Consider the following 20,697-nt stretch of genomic DNA (forward strand, 5'->3'; position numbering starts at 1 on the left):
GCCACCCATGATTACATATTAAATTATATCATCATTATGGCTAAGGCCAACAGGCCACTTAGCCATCAAACGTGCTAGGTCGGCCCCTAGAAGCCTCTGACCTAACTATACATCAACACAATGCACAGAGACTTCTTATATTTCAATTACTTTGCCTTAACTTGGTCACTCAAATCTACAGTTCTTACTTTGCCTTAACATTAGCAGGTAGAGGATCATTGATATTCACAGTCACACCTTGCATACATAATGCACAGTCACATATATACACATAATGCATAGTCTAAAACAAATGTACAAGTTATGTGCCAATAAGTTAACGACTATAATTAGCACTCGTATTCTACCTAATAGAAATTCATCAATATGAATGTTTCCAAATCTGTATTATCATTGCTTGGAGCTACGTAGTCTCTGTTATGACTCATCAATATGACTCTCTTTTGCTAGGTTCTTTTGAATTTTTATAAAAGACATTGGCTTCTGCAACTAGAGGTGGTGGAAGTAAAGCTGGTGGTAGAAAGAGGGATCCTTTATGGAAACATGGCACACCAGGTACATTGCAAGGAGAGATTATTTGTAACCATTGCACAAAATCTATGACCAATGGCATAAACCGACTCAAATATCACCTTGCACTGATCACTGGTCAGAATATAACGCCATATGAAATTGTCCCGATGAGGTTGAGAGGGAGGCAAAAGCAAGGCTTTCAGAATCTGAGCAAAATAAGGCAGAAAAAAAGAGGACAGCAAAGGCAATGGCAGCCCCAATGACAGATCTTAATTCTACAAGATCGGGAAGTATGGGGGTGGGCAGCAATATGTCTAGTTTCTTCATTTCCTATAACACTCCTAGTGCACAAACCTGGATTGCAAGGTACTTCATGGAATAAGGAAGTGCATTAGCAGGCAAAGGTGGCATGTGCTAGTTTTGGTATTACAATAGTATTCCGTTTAATATTGCTTCTAGTTCATATTGGGAGCAATTGGTCACTACATTGACCATGGCAGGTAAGGGGTTAAAGACCCCAAGTCGTTATGAGTTGAGTGGACTATTATTGTAAGATGAGGTCCAAAACATACTACAACTAGTGGAACAACAAAAGAGGATTTGGGAAAAGAATGGCTGCGCCATTTTATCTGATGGGTGGATGGATGGCAGGAATAGGACACTCATCAACTTTCAAGTGGCATTTTTGAAATTGGTTGATGCCTCAAATGAAGTGAAAAATGCAGAAACCTTGTGCAACATGTTGGATGAGGCGATGATAGAAGTGGGAGTGCAAAATGTTGTTCAAAATGTGACCGATAATGCAACTACATATGTGGCAGCCGACAAAAATCCCACATTATTATAGAGCCCTTGTGTTGCTCATTGCCTTGACTTGCTCCTTGAGGACATAGGGAAACTAAGTTGGGTGAAGAATGTGGTTGAAGATGGAAGGGAAATCACAAAGTACATCTACAATCACACATGGGTCCTGGAGCTTATGAGACAACACACTGATGGTAAGGATCTTGTGCGTTTAGGAGTCACACGTTTTGCCACTAATTTCCTCAACTTAAAGAGCATATTAGGTGCATTGACCAACCTGAAGCAGACGTTTGTGAGTGAAAGATGGTTGGAGAGTCCTTATTCTAGGAATCCTGAAGCAAAGAAGGTCGTGAAAACAATCTTTGATGATAGATTTGCCAAAGTCATGGAGGAGATCATCAATGTAAGTTTTCAAACTTCGATTGATGATTTATTTTTTAATTTTCTAATATTACACTTTGCTGGTTTTTGTTATTTTTCATATCTAGTTGTCAGAACCATTGGTGAGGGTTCTATGGATGGTGGATGGGGATAAAAACTCCATAGGGTATCTATATGAGGCCATGGATAAGGTCAAAGAGGCAATTCAGCACTTGTATGGGTTAGACAAGACCAAATATGAACCCATATGGTGCATAATTGATCGGAGGTGGAACCAACAACACCATATCCATGTTGTTGCCTACTATTTGAACCCCAAGTTTTTTTTCTCCCCTACTTTCAAAGTAGATGCAAAGGTTCAAGTTGGCCTTGACACATGTATACAGAGGTTAGTTGTTGATGAAAGAATTCAAGACCTCACACTGACCTCACACTTGATGAGTTACAGAGTTATAAGAAGGAAGAAGGGCCATTGCTTTCTTCACCTATTTGTGTTCGTAAGAGAGACACCCTGCTGCCAGGTAAAAAAAAATGTGCTCTTAAATTTATTTTACCATTTATTTCAATCTTTTAAGTTTATAAATATCTTTACCAAGTTATAAATGGCAATTTGTATCCTTGCAGATTTGTGGTGGGAAGATTATGGTGCCACAATGCCTAATCTTCAAAGGCTTGCAATCCGCATATATCTCAGCCTTGTAGTGCTTCTGGTCGTGAGCGCAATTGGAGAGTCTTTGAGGCCATTCACACAAAAAAGCGCAATAGGTTGACTCAAAAGCGCTTGAATGACCTTGTATATGTGCAGTACAGCCTTCGATTGTATGAAAAGAGGGTACAAGGGTAGGGTTCACATGAATCACTTGACCTAGATGAGATTGATCCATATTCAATAGATTGGATTGCTGAACCTGATGGTGCTACTGCTGATGTTGATGTGGAACCATTTTTCACTGATGATAACTTAGTTGAGTTGGAAAGGGAGGCAGTTGAATGGGTGGCAGAAGTGGCAGAACGTGAGGAGGCAGAAGATGAGTTTGCTGATCTAGCAAAGGCATTTCCCTCGCCTGTTGAGGATATTGCAGCAGCACCACCACCTACTTCAGCACCCATTGAGCAGCAATAGAGTTTTTTGAGATTTAGTCATAGGCGAAATCTATGATTTCTAATTTTCATTGATAGGAAAGCTTGAACTTAAATGTATCCAGAGATTGTATTTGTTTTGTGGTCTAGACTCTACGATATGTAATTGACTCAAACTTATTTAGAAGTTGCACTTGTTTTTTGGTATATGATATGTATTTAACTCAAACTATGATGTATATATGATGGAAACCAGTAATATGTAATTATGTTCTATAAATTTAGTGTATATGTGTGTGTTTTTTAAGAATATTTTAAAAATTATATCTTTTCAAATGTTCGATAAATTTGCCGGTTTTTTGTTGAGTCCCGATTTTTTAAAAATTTTGGGCCAAAAGATTTATTGTCGAGTAAGAGTTTTTCATCTTTGGTCCCATGGACCCATTTTGGGCCTAGAACCCACTTTTGGGTCCCATGGACCCCTTTTTGGTCCTCGGGTCCCAAACCCAAAATGGGCAAACATGCAACATTTTGGGTCCCAAAAGCCTTGGTTGGTACATGGGCCATGTGCCCTGTTTTGTTAAAGAATTCCATAAATGGTTAAAAGAAGAACTAGTAGGGAGTTTCAAAAATCCAAAGTACAAACAAAAAATTGAAAAAAATAAACCCCACTTAGCACTAGTACAAACGAATGCGGCCCAACGAGCGTACCAAAAACCGCACTTAGCACTTGGACAAAAGAATGCGGCCCCTAAACCCATGCTTGGTCCATGGGTTTTGTACGCCGTTTTGGTAAAAAAAGAATAGTAGGGAATTTCAAAAATCCGGAGTAAGAAAAAAATTCGGAAATCAAGAATCCCACTTCGGACTCAAGAAGCCGTACTCAGAAAACCCAACTTAGCACTTGGACAAAAGAATGCGGCCCCAGAACCCATGCTTGATCCAATGGAACCTATTTTCGTCCACAAGTTCTATGTCCCGCTTGGTAAAAAAAGAATTCCATAAATGGTAAAAAACAGAATATTAGGGAATTTTCAAAATCCTGAGTAAGAAAAAAAATGAAAAAATAAAACCCACTCAACACTTCTACAAAAGAATGCAGCCCAAGGGGCACACCAGAAACCCCACTTAGCACTTCGACAAAAGAATGCAGCCCGAAACCCGTGCTTGTCCAACAGGAACCTATTTCGGTCCACATGTCCTATGCCCCATTTTAGTAAAAAAAGAATTCCAAAAATGACATATAAAGAAATAAGGAATTTCAAAAATCCAGAGTAAGGAAAAAATTATAAAAAAAAAAACCTCACCTCGAGAAAAAAGAAACCCCACTTTAGACTTGAGAAGTTGCACCTCATAAAAGCCCACTCAGCACTTGGACAAAAGAATGCAGCCCAAGGGGTGCACCAAAAACCCCACTTAGGACTTGGACAAAAGAATGTGGCCCAAGTGATGCACCAAAAAACCTACTTCAGACTTGGGAAGCCCCAACCTGAAAGATACCACTCAGCAATTAGACAAAAATGAGGCCCAAGGACCACACCGAAACCCCACTTACCACTTGGACAAAAGAAATACAGCCCAAGGGGTTTACCAAAAACCCCACTTCAAACTCGGGGGAGAATGCAGTCAGGGCAAAAAACCCCACCCAACACTTTGTGTCAAGTGAGCAATGGGATTAATACCGTAAACCCACCTACAATAAAAGCCCAAGTGATTTTACAAATTGAGGTGATAGAGCTGAATCTTAGTGGATTGTGGTAGCAAGTCCACTCTTCCACTTACAATACCTCGTCACTTATTTAAGCAGTCAGGGCAAAAAACCCCACCCAACACTTTGTGTCAAGTGAGCAATGGGATTAATACCGTAAACCCACCTACAATAAAGCCCAAGTGATTTTACAAATTGAGGTGATAGGGCTGAATCTTAGTGGATTGTGGTAGCAAGCCCACTCTTCCACTTACAATACCCCGTCACTTATTTAAGTTGTCTGCAAAATATTCTTCTTGTTGATCACTTGAAATTGTTATTCAAGGTTGCTCTAACCAAGCTGTTGCACCAATCGAAGATAGCCAATGGCATGGGCCCCTAGGGATGCAAGAGCACCCCTATAGTAGCTTTGTGCCACTAGCTTTTCAACCAAGCACGATGACCAAATGTGTGAATCAACAGTTCCTCTTCTACTAAGTTGAATTACTATCGCAACGCAAATCATTAGTTGGGTAAAAGTAACATGTCGCACGACAATCTAAACCTTTGATGGGCGAACAATCCAACACTTGGTGAATTCTGCTTCACAATGATACGATAAGTCGATGTCGAAGGATCAAAAAGCAATGTCGCTATGAACGTTTGGCTGCCACAAGCCAATTATCCCTGTGGTAACTTTTTTGACACCTCTAGCTTCAAATTTTGAAAGTCTAAAGGATTGATAGGCCATGCTTTCACGTTTTGTATTCATATTGAAAATCAAAATCAAAATAGCTTTTACTCTTTTATTCCACACGATATTTTTGTTCTCGTTGATCTCATCTTAGGACACATACCTTATCTTTTAACAGATGTACTACCCCAACCTAACTCCCCACCTAACAATGTCTTTCGTCTGGATCGGCCTATCTCCACCTCACAGAATAAGAAAAATAATGTTAGAAGTAGTGGCTTGCAGTGAAACGGCTCCTACTTATTCTACACATCTCAAGTCATTTCACAAAGTTGGACAAGAGTCAAGCTCAACAGGGTCTTCTTTCCCTGCCAATTCTGCTAAGCTCGTTCCCTTGGATATGGTTTCACTAGATAGTAGATAGGGACAGTAGGAACCTTGCTGACCCATTCATGCACATCACTAATTAGATGAGGAGTCATTTGGCTACCTTAAGAAAGTCATAGTTACTCTCAATGTTTACCTGTGCTTGGTTGAATTTCTTCACATTGACATTTAGAGCACTAGGAAGAGATCACATTGCGTTAGCATCTACAGTGACCATTGCAATGCTTTGTTTTAATTAAACAATCGGATTCCCCTTGTTTGTACCAATTATGAGGTCAGCTATTCACCTCCTAGGTAAAGCCCCCCGAAGGGAGGTCCTACATCCATCGCCCGATCAACACGTGATGACCTGCCCTTGCCGCAATAGCGGCTTGGGTAAGCTGCCAACAATCCACGAGTTCAAGGCACAGAACCCTCGGCCTAGCCCTCAAAGCCAATCCTTTTGCCAGAGTTATAGATCCATTTTGCCAACTTCCCTTACCTACATTGTTCTATTGACGACAAGCTATTCACCTTGTAGACCTGATGTGGATATGAGAACAACCAAGCATGAACGGTACTCAATCCTCCAGATTTTCAAGGATCGTTGAAGGCACAATGAACACCATGAGACATGCAGTGCTCTTCCAACCGCTAGACCCCATCTCCAGTTGAACCAATTTCAGGATGGGAAGGCTATTAAAAAGAAAAGATAACTCTTCCCAAGGCCACATGACATCTTCGGATTTCCTAACGTTGTCGTTCGCCACCATGTCTCAGTTTGGGAGTATTAACCAAATTCCCTTTTGATGATCGTGCAAAGTGCACCCTTAAGACAAGCCATCCCCATCTCTTAGTATCCACTAACCCATGTCCAAGTGTTGATCACGTGGAACCTTTTCCCATTTTAGTCTTTGAGGTTCTCATTTGAATATTTGCTACTACCACCAAGATCTGCACTGAGGGCCAATCCACCTAAGGTTTCGCAACAACCCCTACGTCCTCCTACTAATCGGAGCCTAGCACTTGCCTCAATGGTCGTGTATAGGTTGTGCGCTTCAATGCCATGCATTTTCGGGGCTAATTTAATTCAGCAAGTATTTGTTACGCACTCAATGGATTTCAACTTCCATGATCACCGTCCTACTATCTCAATCAACGAACACCCTTTGTGGGATCTGGGTTAGAGCGCAATTTGGTATCATAACTTGACTTTCAGTTCATCCTGCATCGCCAATTCTACTAACCAAAAATTCCCCACTTAGAGGTCGCAATTCCATGGCACCGCCCAACAAAGCAACCACGCCACCTTACCTATTTAAATTTTAAGGGTAGGTTGAGGGCGTCATCCCCCCGATGCCTCTAATCATTCGCTTTACCCAATAAAACTTGCACATGAGCTCCAACTATCCTGAGGGAAACTTCTAAGAAAAACAACTAATAGATGGTTCAATTAGTCCTTTGCCCCTATCGCTACGGGCCTCACCAAAGTTTCCTCTGACTTCCCATGCTCAAGCATAGTTCATCATCTTTCGGGTCCCAACAGGTGTGCTCACACTTGAACCCTTCATTGAAGATCAGGGTGAGTTGATAATGCACCACCTGAGAGGGGATCTCGCTAGTTAGCTTCCTTGCACCTCGAAGGTTTCCCAACCCGCCGACTCGCACACATGTTAGACTCCTTGGTCTATGTTTCAAGATGGATTGGATGGAAAGCTCGCTTGCCAATGCCACAAGCGTGTACGTGCCCAAGGGCTCGCCATAGTAGGTGCATGCTTCGCTCCACAACCATCGTGATGAAGGTACAATGCAACTAGAAGGCTGCGCTTGTGCCACCGCAATGGCCTGTGCTAGCATGACCCCCAAGAAGAAGGAAAACTAGCTCACACTATTCCACATCCAACTAAGGTGCATCGCTGACCTCCATCTGCTTCCCTCACAGCAATTTCAAGCACTCTTTAACTCTCTTTTAAAAATCCGTTTCATCTTTCCCTCACGGTACTTGTTCGCTATCAATGTCTTGCCCGTATTTAGCCTTGGATAAAACGTACCACCCAACTAGGGTTGCATTCTCAAACAACCTAACTCATTAACAACACCTTCTGGTGCAGCAGGGTCAAGGCCCGACAGCGCTCTCCCCCTCTTTGGTACCCCCTTCCAAGGGACTTGGGCTCAATCCATTGCTAAGGACACTTCTATGGACTACAATTCGATAAGCAAAGCTGCCGATTTTAATGCTAGACTCTTCTCCATTAGCTCACCGTTACTAGGGGAATTCTAGTAAGTTTATTTTCCTCTACTTAGTGATACGCTTAAACTCAGCAGGTATTCACACTTGATTTGGAGGCGCAGCATGGATCCAACATGCTTGCATGTTGGCAAGCCGTTGTGGCCCAGTTGAAGTTCCACACTTGGCCTCACCCTACCTGTGCAAACCAATGCTGACCTACATAGGCTACCACTTGTTGCAACTAGGCGAGGAACCTCATGCTCATTTCAGCTGACCGCCAATAGAAGCTCATGAAAATGCCCTTGTTGTTTTTCAGAATCAGATTTATATAATATGGTGTTTTGATTCAATGGAAGTAAGAACATGATTGATGGGATGGACTGATTTGTATTCTATGTTGCAAATATTATGCATTCCAAATGTAATTCTTGGTCATACCAAAACATAGAGTAGAAGGCCATCAAAAAGTTTAAACCAAACCATCAAGAAGAAAGAACATGAAATGTCAGACAAAAGTTGGCATCATTATTTGTCATTGATGTCAATTGTTTCTACAATGCAGTTACAGAAGGTACATACATCAGTTTGTGAATGATGTGTGTTAATCTGCAGTTTCGATATGATGCCCTAAATTTCCAAATATGAATAAGTATGTTAGCTAATCTGAACTTCTGACAGATACGTGGCAAGACATTTTTATTTTCAAAGATACAAACGATTTCATTATTTGAGACCTTACCAGATATCATTCAAATCTCTGTATTTGGTTGAAATGTTCAGGCAAGACTTTGATACTTCCAGAGTTCAAACGATAATCTTCAGAACTTTGAAATGGCAATCTACAGCATCTATAAGCAAAGTGGTTAAGAATAGATTTCTTGAAAGGAAGTTATCCACGCCAAATCTCCTAATATTTACTTAAAACTAATGATTGTGTTGGTTAATACAAGACATCCCTGATTCGATATGAGAACTTCTTTCTTTAAAATATTGTTTTAACTTACAAAAGAAAGATTAAGATACAAACCGGTTCAAGTCAGTTAGAACTGAAAACTTGTTTCTTTATTACCACAACCTGTCTAAAGTCCCATCCAATATGTATTTATATGTACGTGTTTCAAGATAGTTTTTGGGAATTTTTTTGGTAAAAGAAGAATAGCATTGAAAGGAGATATGATCGAGCAGTGAGAGGACATGATAAAAAAACTGGAAAGAAAAGAGTCATTAGAAATAAATTAGAAATGAAGCTTTGCAAATAAGAATAAAGTGCTGGAGGTTTGTTGTTGCAGAATCTCTCACATACAGAACACGTTGTTTGAGTTGAATTTGCTGTACTGATTTATCCTCAAGTCAGATATAACAGATTTGTTTGAGTTCCATTATTGAAGAAGTTGAAATAACCTTCTGTGGTTCAGATTACACTCTTGGAATTTTGTTTATTTTGTTGGGATTAACATTCTGGTTCAGATTGTGTCAGATCAGAGGAAGGTTTCAGATTGACAGTTACTTTGATTACAATTCTGTATATCATTATTTATACTCTTCTTAGAACACACAGATATTGTTACAGTTTGCAATCAGGTTGAGGTTTGTTCAGTTTTGCAGATCTGTCAAGAGGTGACACTTTTCTTGGTTTATCTAAAGGGTGGATACAACCAGATTATAAGAGTCTGATTTCATGTTTATCACTGTTGTTAATATGATGAAATTGTAGTTGAATCAGAGATACTTATACAATTGTGTTGTTTATAAAGTTGATACTGTAGAAAGACTGAATTGATACTGAGTTGGCGCTCAGACATTCAGACAGAGGTTTTTGAAAAGTTGGTGCTTGTTAAGGGGTTTGGTGATCCCTTGGATTGGTGCCCTAAATTTGTATTAACTTCATTAACTGTGAGGCTGGATTAGGACACTAGCTCCTAGCAGCATTTCTCACTGTGGATTTCCCAATCTGGGTTTCCACATAAAATATCATGCATCGACTCTTGTGTGATGGCTTTGCTTTCATGTTCCAGTTACATTCTCTTTCAGTTTTTAGTTTGAATATTACACAGCTCTAGTTGCACACAAGTTAAGCATAAAAGTTAAGAAGTTATCAAAGTGTAATTACTGCATCTACTACTGATTCACCACCCACCCCCCCTCTCAGTAGTAGGACTGTGTTCTACAACAAGAATGTTTTGTATATTCCTAGCTTGAGTGACAACCTAAGAATTTATTGTCTATAACTCAGATCACTAGGCAAGGGCATTCGAAATACATTTTAGGTGTTACATCCTAAACTATTGAACTCTTTGCTTCATTATTATGTCATCTTGTCCCATTGTAATTTGGACGTAGAGATTTTACTTGATGGATGATTATGATTTTATATGTTGAATATGGTGTGAATATTTATAATTATTCTACACTTGCATTTATTGCACGTGTTATTGAATGTGCAATGAGATACTTGATCACAATATTTAGTATTTCATTATATGGATTTTATCATGTGAAACAAGTACTACTAGTGATAAGTTGTTGTTTGATGATGTTACTAGAAAATGTTATGCGGGGGAGATTGAAACTACACTTGGAATATGAATTGGCAACCACTTAGTCCTTGTTCATAAAAAGATTTCCTTATCGCTTAAATTTAATTAAATTGTAAACAATAATATATATCTTTTAAATATTTTAGAATACATAAATAAATATTAAATATAAAAATATAGATGGATTTATATAAGGGAATTAAATTGTGTGAGCTCTGTTAAGGGAAAAAACATAAAAGTAATTATTTTAATAAGAAATAAAATAAAGGATGAGAGCAAATCTATTCATAATAAAATAGAGAATTATTGGATATTCAATAATTAAAATTACCTACATCTTCAGTGGAATTTTTTGGAAAATAGAATAAAGATATATTTGAAAACAAAATGAATTGGATTGGAATAAAAAGAATAAAAGAAAATAAAGCAGATTAGAACTTATTATTAGAAGATAACTCAGATAAGAGACAAAATACAGAATTGCATGTAAATTGGATTCAGCCAAGATTGTTGGATAATTGAAGAAATTTTTCATATATTGGAAGAAGAAATTCAACAGACATCAAAGGTGAAGGACTGCATACACAGGGAAGCATAGGATTCAACGAAGTTTGGAAAACGGTAGCACAGTAGGGTCTTGGACTTGGACCTTGAATATGAGAGCTTGTGTGTATTAATATTGAAACGATAATTAAATTTTAAATAATTCAATACTCTAGTATTGGAAACCATAGGGAATTCTGAAAAAAATACAAATACAAGAAAGATGAAATTAAAGATTTGCAAATATGATTAATGAATAAACATTGAAACTAGGTTTGAGTAATTTTTGTAGGATTTGTAAACAATGAGAAAAATGATTTCAACTTGCTGTACGCAGAAAATCAAAAATAGGAATAAACCCTAGAGTACAATAGAATCTAGAAAAGGGAGACTCTAAATCCTAGTTTGCAAATTAAAGGCATGAATTGAATAGCACTGATTTAATAAAACGTTGATGAATTCATGATAAAATTAAATTTCTAAGTGTTGTACATGTTGTTTGACACCTGCTTGATATGTCCATTTAAGTCTTGTGCTTCGGTAACATAATTTTCATTATTGTTTGATGTTTACTATTGATGATGGATTTTCACTAATTTGGTGGTTGATCGTTGAACCTACTGAGTATATATTTATGCATAGGGTCAATTAATGTTTCTATGTTTGGTCAATTTCTATCTTGTATCTCGAGATTTGTGCCTGAGTCAATTTTAACTTGTTTTGCTATTTCCTAATCTAATTTGGGTCAAGCTCTGAATGTGCTTAGCAAAGGATAGTGTAAGGCTTGATGAAGGGAACTAAGCAATCAGTTTCTGAAAAGAATGTACTCAGCCACTAGCACACTTTATGGTCACTACAGTAAAATGCAGATTGCTATCATGCCCTAGCGAAAAGACCTCTAGAACTGCACATTTTGATGTCCTAGGCATCTGAAATTTTATGATGATTATTATGTTTGTAACTTTGTTTTTTTGTTTTTTTTATATCCTGAGATAACCCAACAACCCAACCACACCTTGTATTGGTCTTACCTTTTGCTGAGTTTTGGGATATATAGGGGGCAAGCCGAGGCAAGAATACCTTGATGGTAGAATCTTCTGGAAAAGGATATGGGAATGAAGTTGAGATTGTCATCTAATTTTCCACAATGACAGAATTTTGATGTTGTCGCTGTCTGTGATCAAATTACTATTTTTGGCTTATTGTGTGTGCAAGCCTATAGGGGAAGATAAATCAATGTGTAACAACCACACTTGATGATCAAATGTGTTGTGAACCTGGGATGTCATGTTCCCCAAGATACATAGCCAAAGATTGCACATCTTGCTATATAAACATCACATCACATGAGGATTTAGTAGGTAGAGTATAGGAGCCATAGGCATGTTTCTACATTGTGCATACGTTTACCAGTATCTCTCAAGAGATCTCCAACAGTAATGAAGTACCATGACCCAATTGTTATGGAATTGCATGTAGCCTATTTATAGTGACACCTAGTAGGGGTGCTCTACGGCTTGAAAAATAGATGCTAGCATCCTTTATCCATTGGACTGATTGTATTTGTTATACATTGTATTGAATATTGGAGTAAACATAGTGGTATTGCCTATAATATATATTGATTACATGGGGTTGCAACTAGATTCATGCTACCATTATATGGAGAGGAATGCCAAGTTAGGTATTGCCTAATTATGAGTGTGTCAAATGACAACTTATGAGAAAGGAATTATGGTGAGCCTTGTTATAGGGTATGGAGAACTTTGGACTTGATGTGTGATTTGGGCCAATCCAATGATGTGCGATGTTGAAATTTAGACCTAACGTGTGATTTGGGTTGCTCCAATGAGTGTATATCATATTTTGTGATGTGTTGCACAGTCTTGTGTTGTGCTGTGATGTATTGTAAAGTATTACCATATGCCTTGTCAAATAATGTTTAGTTTTTACATACATTGTGCGGTCTTGAGATGCTTTGTGTGTTGTCTAGTGTTATATTGTGGACTTCCATTGATAGCAAGTTCATATTGCCCCCCACAAACAGCAGGTAACTAAGATAAGTGGAAGACTTTTGTTTAGCAAATATTTTGATATATGCCATACAATGGATATGTTTGGCATGTGGTTGTTCTTATTATCTTGTACTGTGATGTATGACTCATGGATTGTGATAACCATGTTGTAATGGAATAATATTTGTAATGTATTCATTATACTTGAAAATTGAAATCATACATGCTATGTGATGTACTTGTATTGAAGTATAAAAAAAAATTGAGGTTCCTTTTTGGGGGTTGTTACATCAGGATTTTGTGCAATATAAGGTGTGATAAGGTTAAAAATTCTGACATTAGAGAACATAATATCTATCTGTCTCTCATGGCGCTGACCCTTCACAAACACATCCTGGTGGTTGTTGTCAAGATAGCACTTGTTGCACCAACAATATGGTATTTCATTTTACAGTATCTTTCTACTTTGGAGAAACAAAGGATGATAGACAGATAACCTCACATGCATGAAAATTGAGAGGTTTTTGCAGCATACATGGTAGGGAAACACTATCGAAAGTCTTATAACGAAGGGAGGATCAGACAATTATGGGTATGGTTGGGATGGTGTTTTGAGAAAATGAAGTTCCAAATAAGTATTGAGCAGAAGAAATTCATACATTTGTTTGTCTGCTCAACAGAACGTAAGCCATTTTTAAAAAATTGATTTGACTGCTCATGTTTTTGTTCCACAGGAAAATATAAGTTAATTCTTAATTTAAGGGAATGATGTTTGCAGGTTTAAATGTTATTCTAAGGCCAATTAATATCCTATCTTTATAAATAAGATGACAATTCATAGGGATGTTATTACAGATGGAAATAAAAGTACTTTTCAGCCTACTTTCTCAGCCTAGTTCCATTTCTGAAAACTAGATTAATACTAACAAAAACAGATGTTATTCATTTCAAAACAATTGACTCGACTTCTCATGTTTTTGTACCACTAGAAAAAACAAGTTGGATTCTTGATGTAAGAATGTGATGTTTATCTGTTATACTGATCATTATAAATTTATAAGGCATATAGGCCCAATGATGTTCTCCTATAAATAAGGTGACGGTAAGAATGTTGTAAATGAAATAGTTCAGTTTCTCCAAACTTGATTAATACTATCAAAGCAACACAAAAGAAGGTTCAGGGTAATTTGAATGATGTAAAGGTCCATGCAATAATAACAGGACAAATACTCATCACATTTAAGATAACCCAAAATTGTCTCCAATTGAAGCTGTTAGAAGGTCTGAGCAGTCAAATGATCCTGTAAAGAGAAGACCCAATTGGTACCATCTGCTATAATAGTCAAAGAAGCTGAGCTCTTTCAAGACACTTCAGATAGAATGCTTAAGAGACAAAATAAGAGAGTATGATTCACTAATTTTGATATTTTGTAATTTTGCTTCTATAACCAACATTGCATGTCCTACAATCATACTCATATTGCATGTCAATACGAAAAATAAATTATGATGCCCTTGTGAAAGAAAAAACAAATTTATCATTGAATTACCAACGAGAAAGAAGCCCATTGAGTGTAAATGGATTTATCAGATAAGGTACAACATTGCTGCATCCTTGGACAGTACAAGGGAAGATTGGTGGCCAAGTATTTTGCCAAACAAGAGAGTATAAACTATAAACAATGAAGAGACCTTTGCTCCAACAACAAATATGGTAACAAACAAATTGGTTATAATCTTTGCATTGCAATCTGTCTGGATACTCTACAAAAGAGATAGAAAAATTTGAAGGGGAAATGTATATGACTCGGCCACATATTGATGTAATTAGTTGGTTTCATCAATTAATTAATACACATAGTTTGTCTTATGAAAGTCAATTTGGATTTTAAATTGAAGACAAGATGAGAACTCCAATCAATTCTTTATCACAAGAGACTCCCTTGAGTGCACCACCCCTCATTTTGTTGTATTATCACTTTCACCTAAGTAGGTTGAATATATCTCCAATTGTAGTTTTAATATTAACAAGTAAAGAACCTTCTATATTGATTATGTTCTCTCAGCCTTCTTGCACTTTTTTATAAAAGTTAAAATAACCATTTTGAGAATTTGTAATTTTCCTTAGACTATTTTTATTTAATATCACTGGAAAAATTTTGAATTAATATATCTAGTCTTTTATGAGTTAGTTCAGGTTATTGCTTTCAACCCTGTCGATATTGTGTATACAATCTTTGTTAAATCTAATACAGCATCAAAGCTATAAAGAACTAGCTCAAAGCATCTCTCATGAAGAGATTTGGAACGCATCATCAGATACAGAGCTATTGAGAAAGCTAGGACAATCACTTGTTTTACTCAAATAGGCATCCAAAAGTTCCAGGTCCAAACACAAGGTGTTTTCCAGTTTGATTTGTTCTTTTAAATATTTGTTCTCAAAAAAAATGCTATAGCTAGATTTCTCCAGAAGTTTCTTAATCAGATCAGCAGAGTGTTCCAGATCTAAATTTGAAGATGAATAAGTCTCCGGTGCATCTTTGCCCATTAATCTGACACATTTTCATTTTCATATCTCTAGAAAATCTGTGGCAGCTACATAATAAAAGCAGTAAACAGCACTTATGTTGGACATGAAAATTCAATTTTTAGTCCACTATGTTGTTTATATAACACTATAGACTCATTGTAGATCTATATTATTAGTTATGCAATTGGAACTTAAATTCTACTGGAGGCAACAAGCCAAGAAATAAGCCTCACTCAAATATAGTCAGATTCAAATCCATTTTATACATATGCACGATATTAGTTATCATGGTCTCACAAAATGCTTAAGCACGATCAGCAACCCAATCAAAGACTTCACAAACTAGATCCCGGCAATGCTACGCTCACACTTTCACAAGTGAATACATCCACATGCAAGTACTAATAATTTATACACATGAGCAATCATGCTAAGCAATCTGCCACAATATCAAATTAAAGTTTATGACAACTTGAAAATGATCCTCCACTCTTGATTGTTTTGAGTACCAATGAAGCCCTTGATCTCTTTTGCATGGTTTCAGAGTAGGTCCACTATCACTCCTCCCATTTCAAATCCAAAACTCTAACATGCTAACAACTCTTACATGTCTGCACAAATATGCACCACCTCATCATCCTGCAATTATCTTTAATAATTATTCTGCTAGACAGAATCATTTCCATCAACTTTTGTTCATATGTAATTTATGAAGTGTTAGATACCTACCAACATTATTCAGTGTCCATTCAGCTACACAATCTTTTGATCACAACTAATGTACATGGTACATTATTACATCTTAGTCCTTCTGCATTCGATTCAATCTCATATCTTTGTGCTTCCTATCCCCCCATTGAACTTCTTTCTTCTTTTCTTTGATCTCTGTGGCCTTACCCACTTTGGCATCATTTATTTTCTCTAATGATGTTTATTTAACTAACTTGTTCTAACAACCCATTATGCAGTTGACAATTCTGTGTGCCAGCACCCAAAATCCTCTCTGCAAACTCTGGGCACACCCAATAATAAATACCTTGCCCATTCAGTGCACCCTAACATGATGATAAATATAAAGTAAACACAGAAGGGGAAAAAACAGGAGAGATAAAAGAACCACCAGATTGATTTATAGAAAGTTCCTTAATAAATCAACAGCAGAGACAAAGCCCTCAAGTCAGCAGGTCTACCTGTGTAGAGCTTTTAACGAAACAATTTTGAACTTCAAATAGTATCAAACAGAGTGAGAGAAAACCTGTGAACAGTGTTCTTGCTGTGCAAGTATGCCAGCCCAGAAAGAATTTGGCGCGTGTATATCCTTATTACAGATTCAGGCAGTGGCCCATATTCTTTAAGAATCTTGAAGATTGAACCTCCAGGAACATATTCTAGATAGATGTAGAATGCATCCTCTAACTGCACAGTTCAGACAAGCCTAGTTATCACAAAACTAGTGAATATGGAAACAGAACAAACAAACTACCACTGTGCATCATGGTAAAACAACTGGCTAATAATCAATGCAAATAATAAATGGCGTATGATTTGCTCACAGTTTCACTTCCATAGTATTGCACAATATTAGGATGTTTCAACTGGCTAAGAAGATTTATTTCCTGCAAAAATCAACAAGCACTAAGATGTCAATCATTTTAGTTTTTGCATGCATCCTAGAAGAACTTACACTAATAGGATTTGATATTTTATTCCTTCTATATCAACAAAATTACAGGTTTTTCTGCAAAAGGGTTGAGACCCATTCTCTTACATTTATGCAAGCCATTGCCAACCTCCAACTCAATGAAACATTCAACATTATAATATTGTTTAACACATAAAAACAGATATTTCTAGCCGCCTTCCCTAAACAATTTACCATACAAATTATGGTTCAATCTTCAATTGTTGAAAATAGCAACACAACAAACCAATATGAGTAGACAATCATTGATAAAACTTGCAAAATGCTCTGAACAGTGCAATCTTTGAAATATCTTATGTGCCCATTGTCAACTTCACTGTAACAATGCTCGTTGAAGATTCAATGTAAATTTTTTGTGCATTATTCCTAATACAAGTCTCTTGTCCCAATTTTGCTTTAAAATTTTGAAAGAAAATAGTTTAGAAAAAGCTAGGTTATTGTCATTTTCAACTGTAAAACTGACACAAGAAGGACTAAAGTAGGCCAATGGACCTCAAAATGTACATTTAGTTACACTAAAGATGAACAAGAGTAAAAGGATCATAAATTATCAAAAGTAACTAAATGCTAAGCGCCAAAGAAAAGCAATCAAAAACAAGAGGAAGTAAACCTAAAGCAGTTAACTCCCAACCATAAGATCTAAGTATAAGTACATATAGCTTCATGAAGAAATCACCTTAAATGAAGGATCAAGATGATGGCAATCAAAGAACTCTGTAGATGAGTGTTGTCCATTTTGAACCTCCCCTCACATCTATTCCCATCAACATGTGATAAGTGGTTCTATCCAACATGTGCTTAACAACTCCAATGATTCTAAATTTCTAATGGGTTCAAACTCAAAGAAGCAATTGATCAACATAACAGTTCTATAACTCCCTTGTAAAGATCCATGCCTGATAATAAATAACAATCTCTTGGGGAAAATGGGTCAAGAACCACTAATCAGGGTATCTTTATGCATACAATGTTATCACTAGCAGATCCCATAGCAGATTGACTTCCAAAATTAAGTATTCCTTAATTTTCACATTCTAAATGTGGCAAAGATGTCAAACACCTTCCCACAAAATGGTAGTCAATTTCAACTAAATGCGAAATATATATACATTCATCTTTCATCTTATCCTATGCGAAATATATGGTTCTGCTAAATGCGAGTTATAGGAGGAATGCTATATCTGCCATTACAGCGAAATACTTCTGTTACATCAGCGAACTACATCTAGAGGGGTACGGCAGCGAGGTGCTTCTGCCGATTACGTATTCAGGGGCTGAGGAAGGTCCCCGGGCCAATTTGCAGAGATTGCATGCTCGGAAGAGCAGATCTTCGCTTTAAAGTGATCTGGCTGAGACAAGTGTGGGTCCATGTCTCAACCTCGGCGAAGCAGCTGGCCATTTGACATCACAGTGATGCACCTAGTCGATACACATCGACCAACAGAACGGGGCCTATGTCTGCCGTTACCCGACTTTTTAGTTGCAGTCCATCAAAGAGCAGACTTCACATATTACAGACCTAGGGTTTGAACCTGATTGCTGTTGGAAGGGTTAAAGGTGCAGATGTGACTACTTGATGCTTGTGAAAGTGCAGTCTTGTGGAAGACATTATCAGTCCTAAATGCAATCACCTTAAAGTACATGAGATAAGTGTTGTAACCTTCATATGAATATAATTCATAATCAGATCTGAGGATTTTTTCAGGCTGGGTTTTTCCTCCTAGGAGGTTTTCCCAGGGTAACCGTGTCTTGTTCTTATTTTGTTCCCTTCCTTGTTCTTATTTGTGCACATATCAATTTAGTTAATAATTAAAGTCTGATTTTCTGAGTTTAGATTAATCTGAAAGTGTTAAAATCAACATGGTATCAGAGCCAAGTTGTAATCAGATCTAGCATCCTGTAGCCTAGATCTTGCACCTTCTTGTTGTCGTATAATTGATGACAGGTTCCAGGATTGAGGAAAGATTGAAAAGGTTTTGTGATCAAAGGTTTAGCATGGTCACATCTTGGTCCAACATGCTTGAAGATCTGACTCTTCCGCGTCATTCAAGCTAAGTATTTTTGAGTCATTGCATTCTTGATTGCAAGATATATTATACTCAGCTTATCCAAAGGATTGAAGTATTATTGTTTGGCTGACCTAGTTCTAGGTTGTATTGATTTTATGATTCTAATTGCCTTAGTTGGTAGACTTATCTAATATAAAACATTATTTAGATATCATCATGATTTGCATACTTATTTTTTAGAACTTAGAAGGTATTCTAAATTTTTGTTTGAGTATTGCAAGGTAATATAGATCGATTCTTCGTTAATACTTTGATTGGAATCAGGAATGTCTTGGACTCATCATCCACAATTGTCATCTATATAACTATGATCTAAATCTTGTTATGTTCTCTGCATATGTAATTTAGATATTGTTATTATGTTAAATAACATGGATTGGTTCTATTATTGACTTTTGATCTAAAAGTTCTAAGTATTCTTGTGATGAATACTTATATGCATTCTAAGTGAGTAGCTATGCTTGGTTGAGTTATGATCTTCATTCATAACATTTTTATTCACTTGAATTCTACTTGACACGAACAACTTATGGAGATGTGTACAGTCATGAGGAGCTAATGATTGTTTGCCTTGGCATCATTGATATAAGTATATCGATTGAGGTGTAGGAATTTTATGTTCTATTAATTATGGAGATGAACTCTTAATGAACAGATCAAGATCACTTTGACTTAATATTTTGGCCTATATGTAATTTTACTAATAGGTGTTCCTGATAGAAAAGTTTAGTTGAAAGATGATCTGCAATCATGTTCGTAGTATGCAAGGGTTAATGCTAGACGAACAAACTTATTTCTCCTGTCTATTACACAGCCTTATAGTTAGTATAATATAGATCTTCTTCATATGCCTTTTGACGTATGGGATTCTTCTACTATCATAAACTACCTTGAGATCTGTTTAGTTTTGATCAAGTATAAAATTGTGCTTGGTGGGTTAACAAAGAGCATAACTAATGAGTATTTTATTAATATCATTTTGCAGAATGATGTTGTTGTTAGATCAATCTTATCAATACTCACTCGTTTTGATTTACTTCTGATTACTTCCTCTGGACTGAACTGCAAATAGATGAACTAATGGATGTTATGGCTGCATTCGGTCTTTGGTCTTTTCTATGTTCTTTCTTCTGATTTGAGTGAACTATTACTTTCGTTTATTGTTACACCAACAAGTTGTTCTAGTATTCTTTGAGATGTTCTCAACCTTCAAATCTGACCATTGAAGAATAAGATCTACTATAAATGTTTTATGAAGAAGTTATGTTTTAGGGCAAATCTTTCTTGTTTGGTTTTGTAATACCAAAGATAATGATCAACTATGGACCTTAATGGAATCTTGAGTTCTGATAATTGTAGATTCATCACTTCTCCTATAAGAGGTTGATGGGGCACAGTTGGATGATTTGTGAGGTTTTCTTTATTGTGCTTACTCCGTCGTCTGTTCCAAGAGATTGAATTTATATCTTGTCTTACTAACGTTGCATAATGTTGCTATTCATTGGCTGAAACTATTTTCTACAAATCTCTGATTCTATTTGTGATT

At 36.8% G+C, this 20,697-nt stretch overlaps 1 protein-coding gene and 1 pseudogene across 8 annotated transcripts in view; both read right to left on the reverse strand.

Moving 5' to 3' along the window:
- LOC131047942 (mitogen-activated protein kinase kinase kinase 5) overlaps positions 1-20,697 on the reverse strand; it is a 101,665-nt gene that overhangs the window by 37,940 nt on the left and 43,028 nt on the right. For all 8 annotated transcript variants that reach the window (XR_009106326.2, XR_009106328.2, XR_009106327.2 and 5 more), the window contains exons 4-5: positions 16,934-16,996; positions 16,636-16,796 (exon numbers count right to left, since the gene is read on the reverse strand). Coding sequence is in view for 2 of the 8 variants with exons in the window: in XM_057981760.2 (XP_057837743.2) it covers positions 16,636-16,796; positions 16,934-16,996 (224 nt within the window). In the remaining 6 variants the exon portion in view is untranslated. The remainder of the gene's footprint in view (positions 1-16,635; positions 16,797-16,933; positions 16,997-20,697) is intronic.
- LOC131047945 (28S ribosomal RNA) lies at positions 4,677-7,874 on the reverse strand (annotated as a pseudogene).

This window comes from Cryptomeria japonica, chromosome 3 (genome assembly GCF_030272615.1).
Source record: "Cryptomeria japonica chromosome 3, Sugi_1.0, whole genome shotgun sequence".
Classification (NCBI taxonomy): Eukaryota; Viridiplantae; Streptophyta; class Pinopsida; order Cupressales; family Cupressaceae; genus Cryptomeria; species Cryptomeria japonica.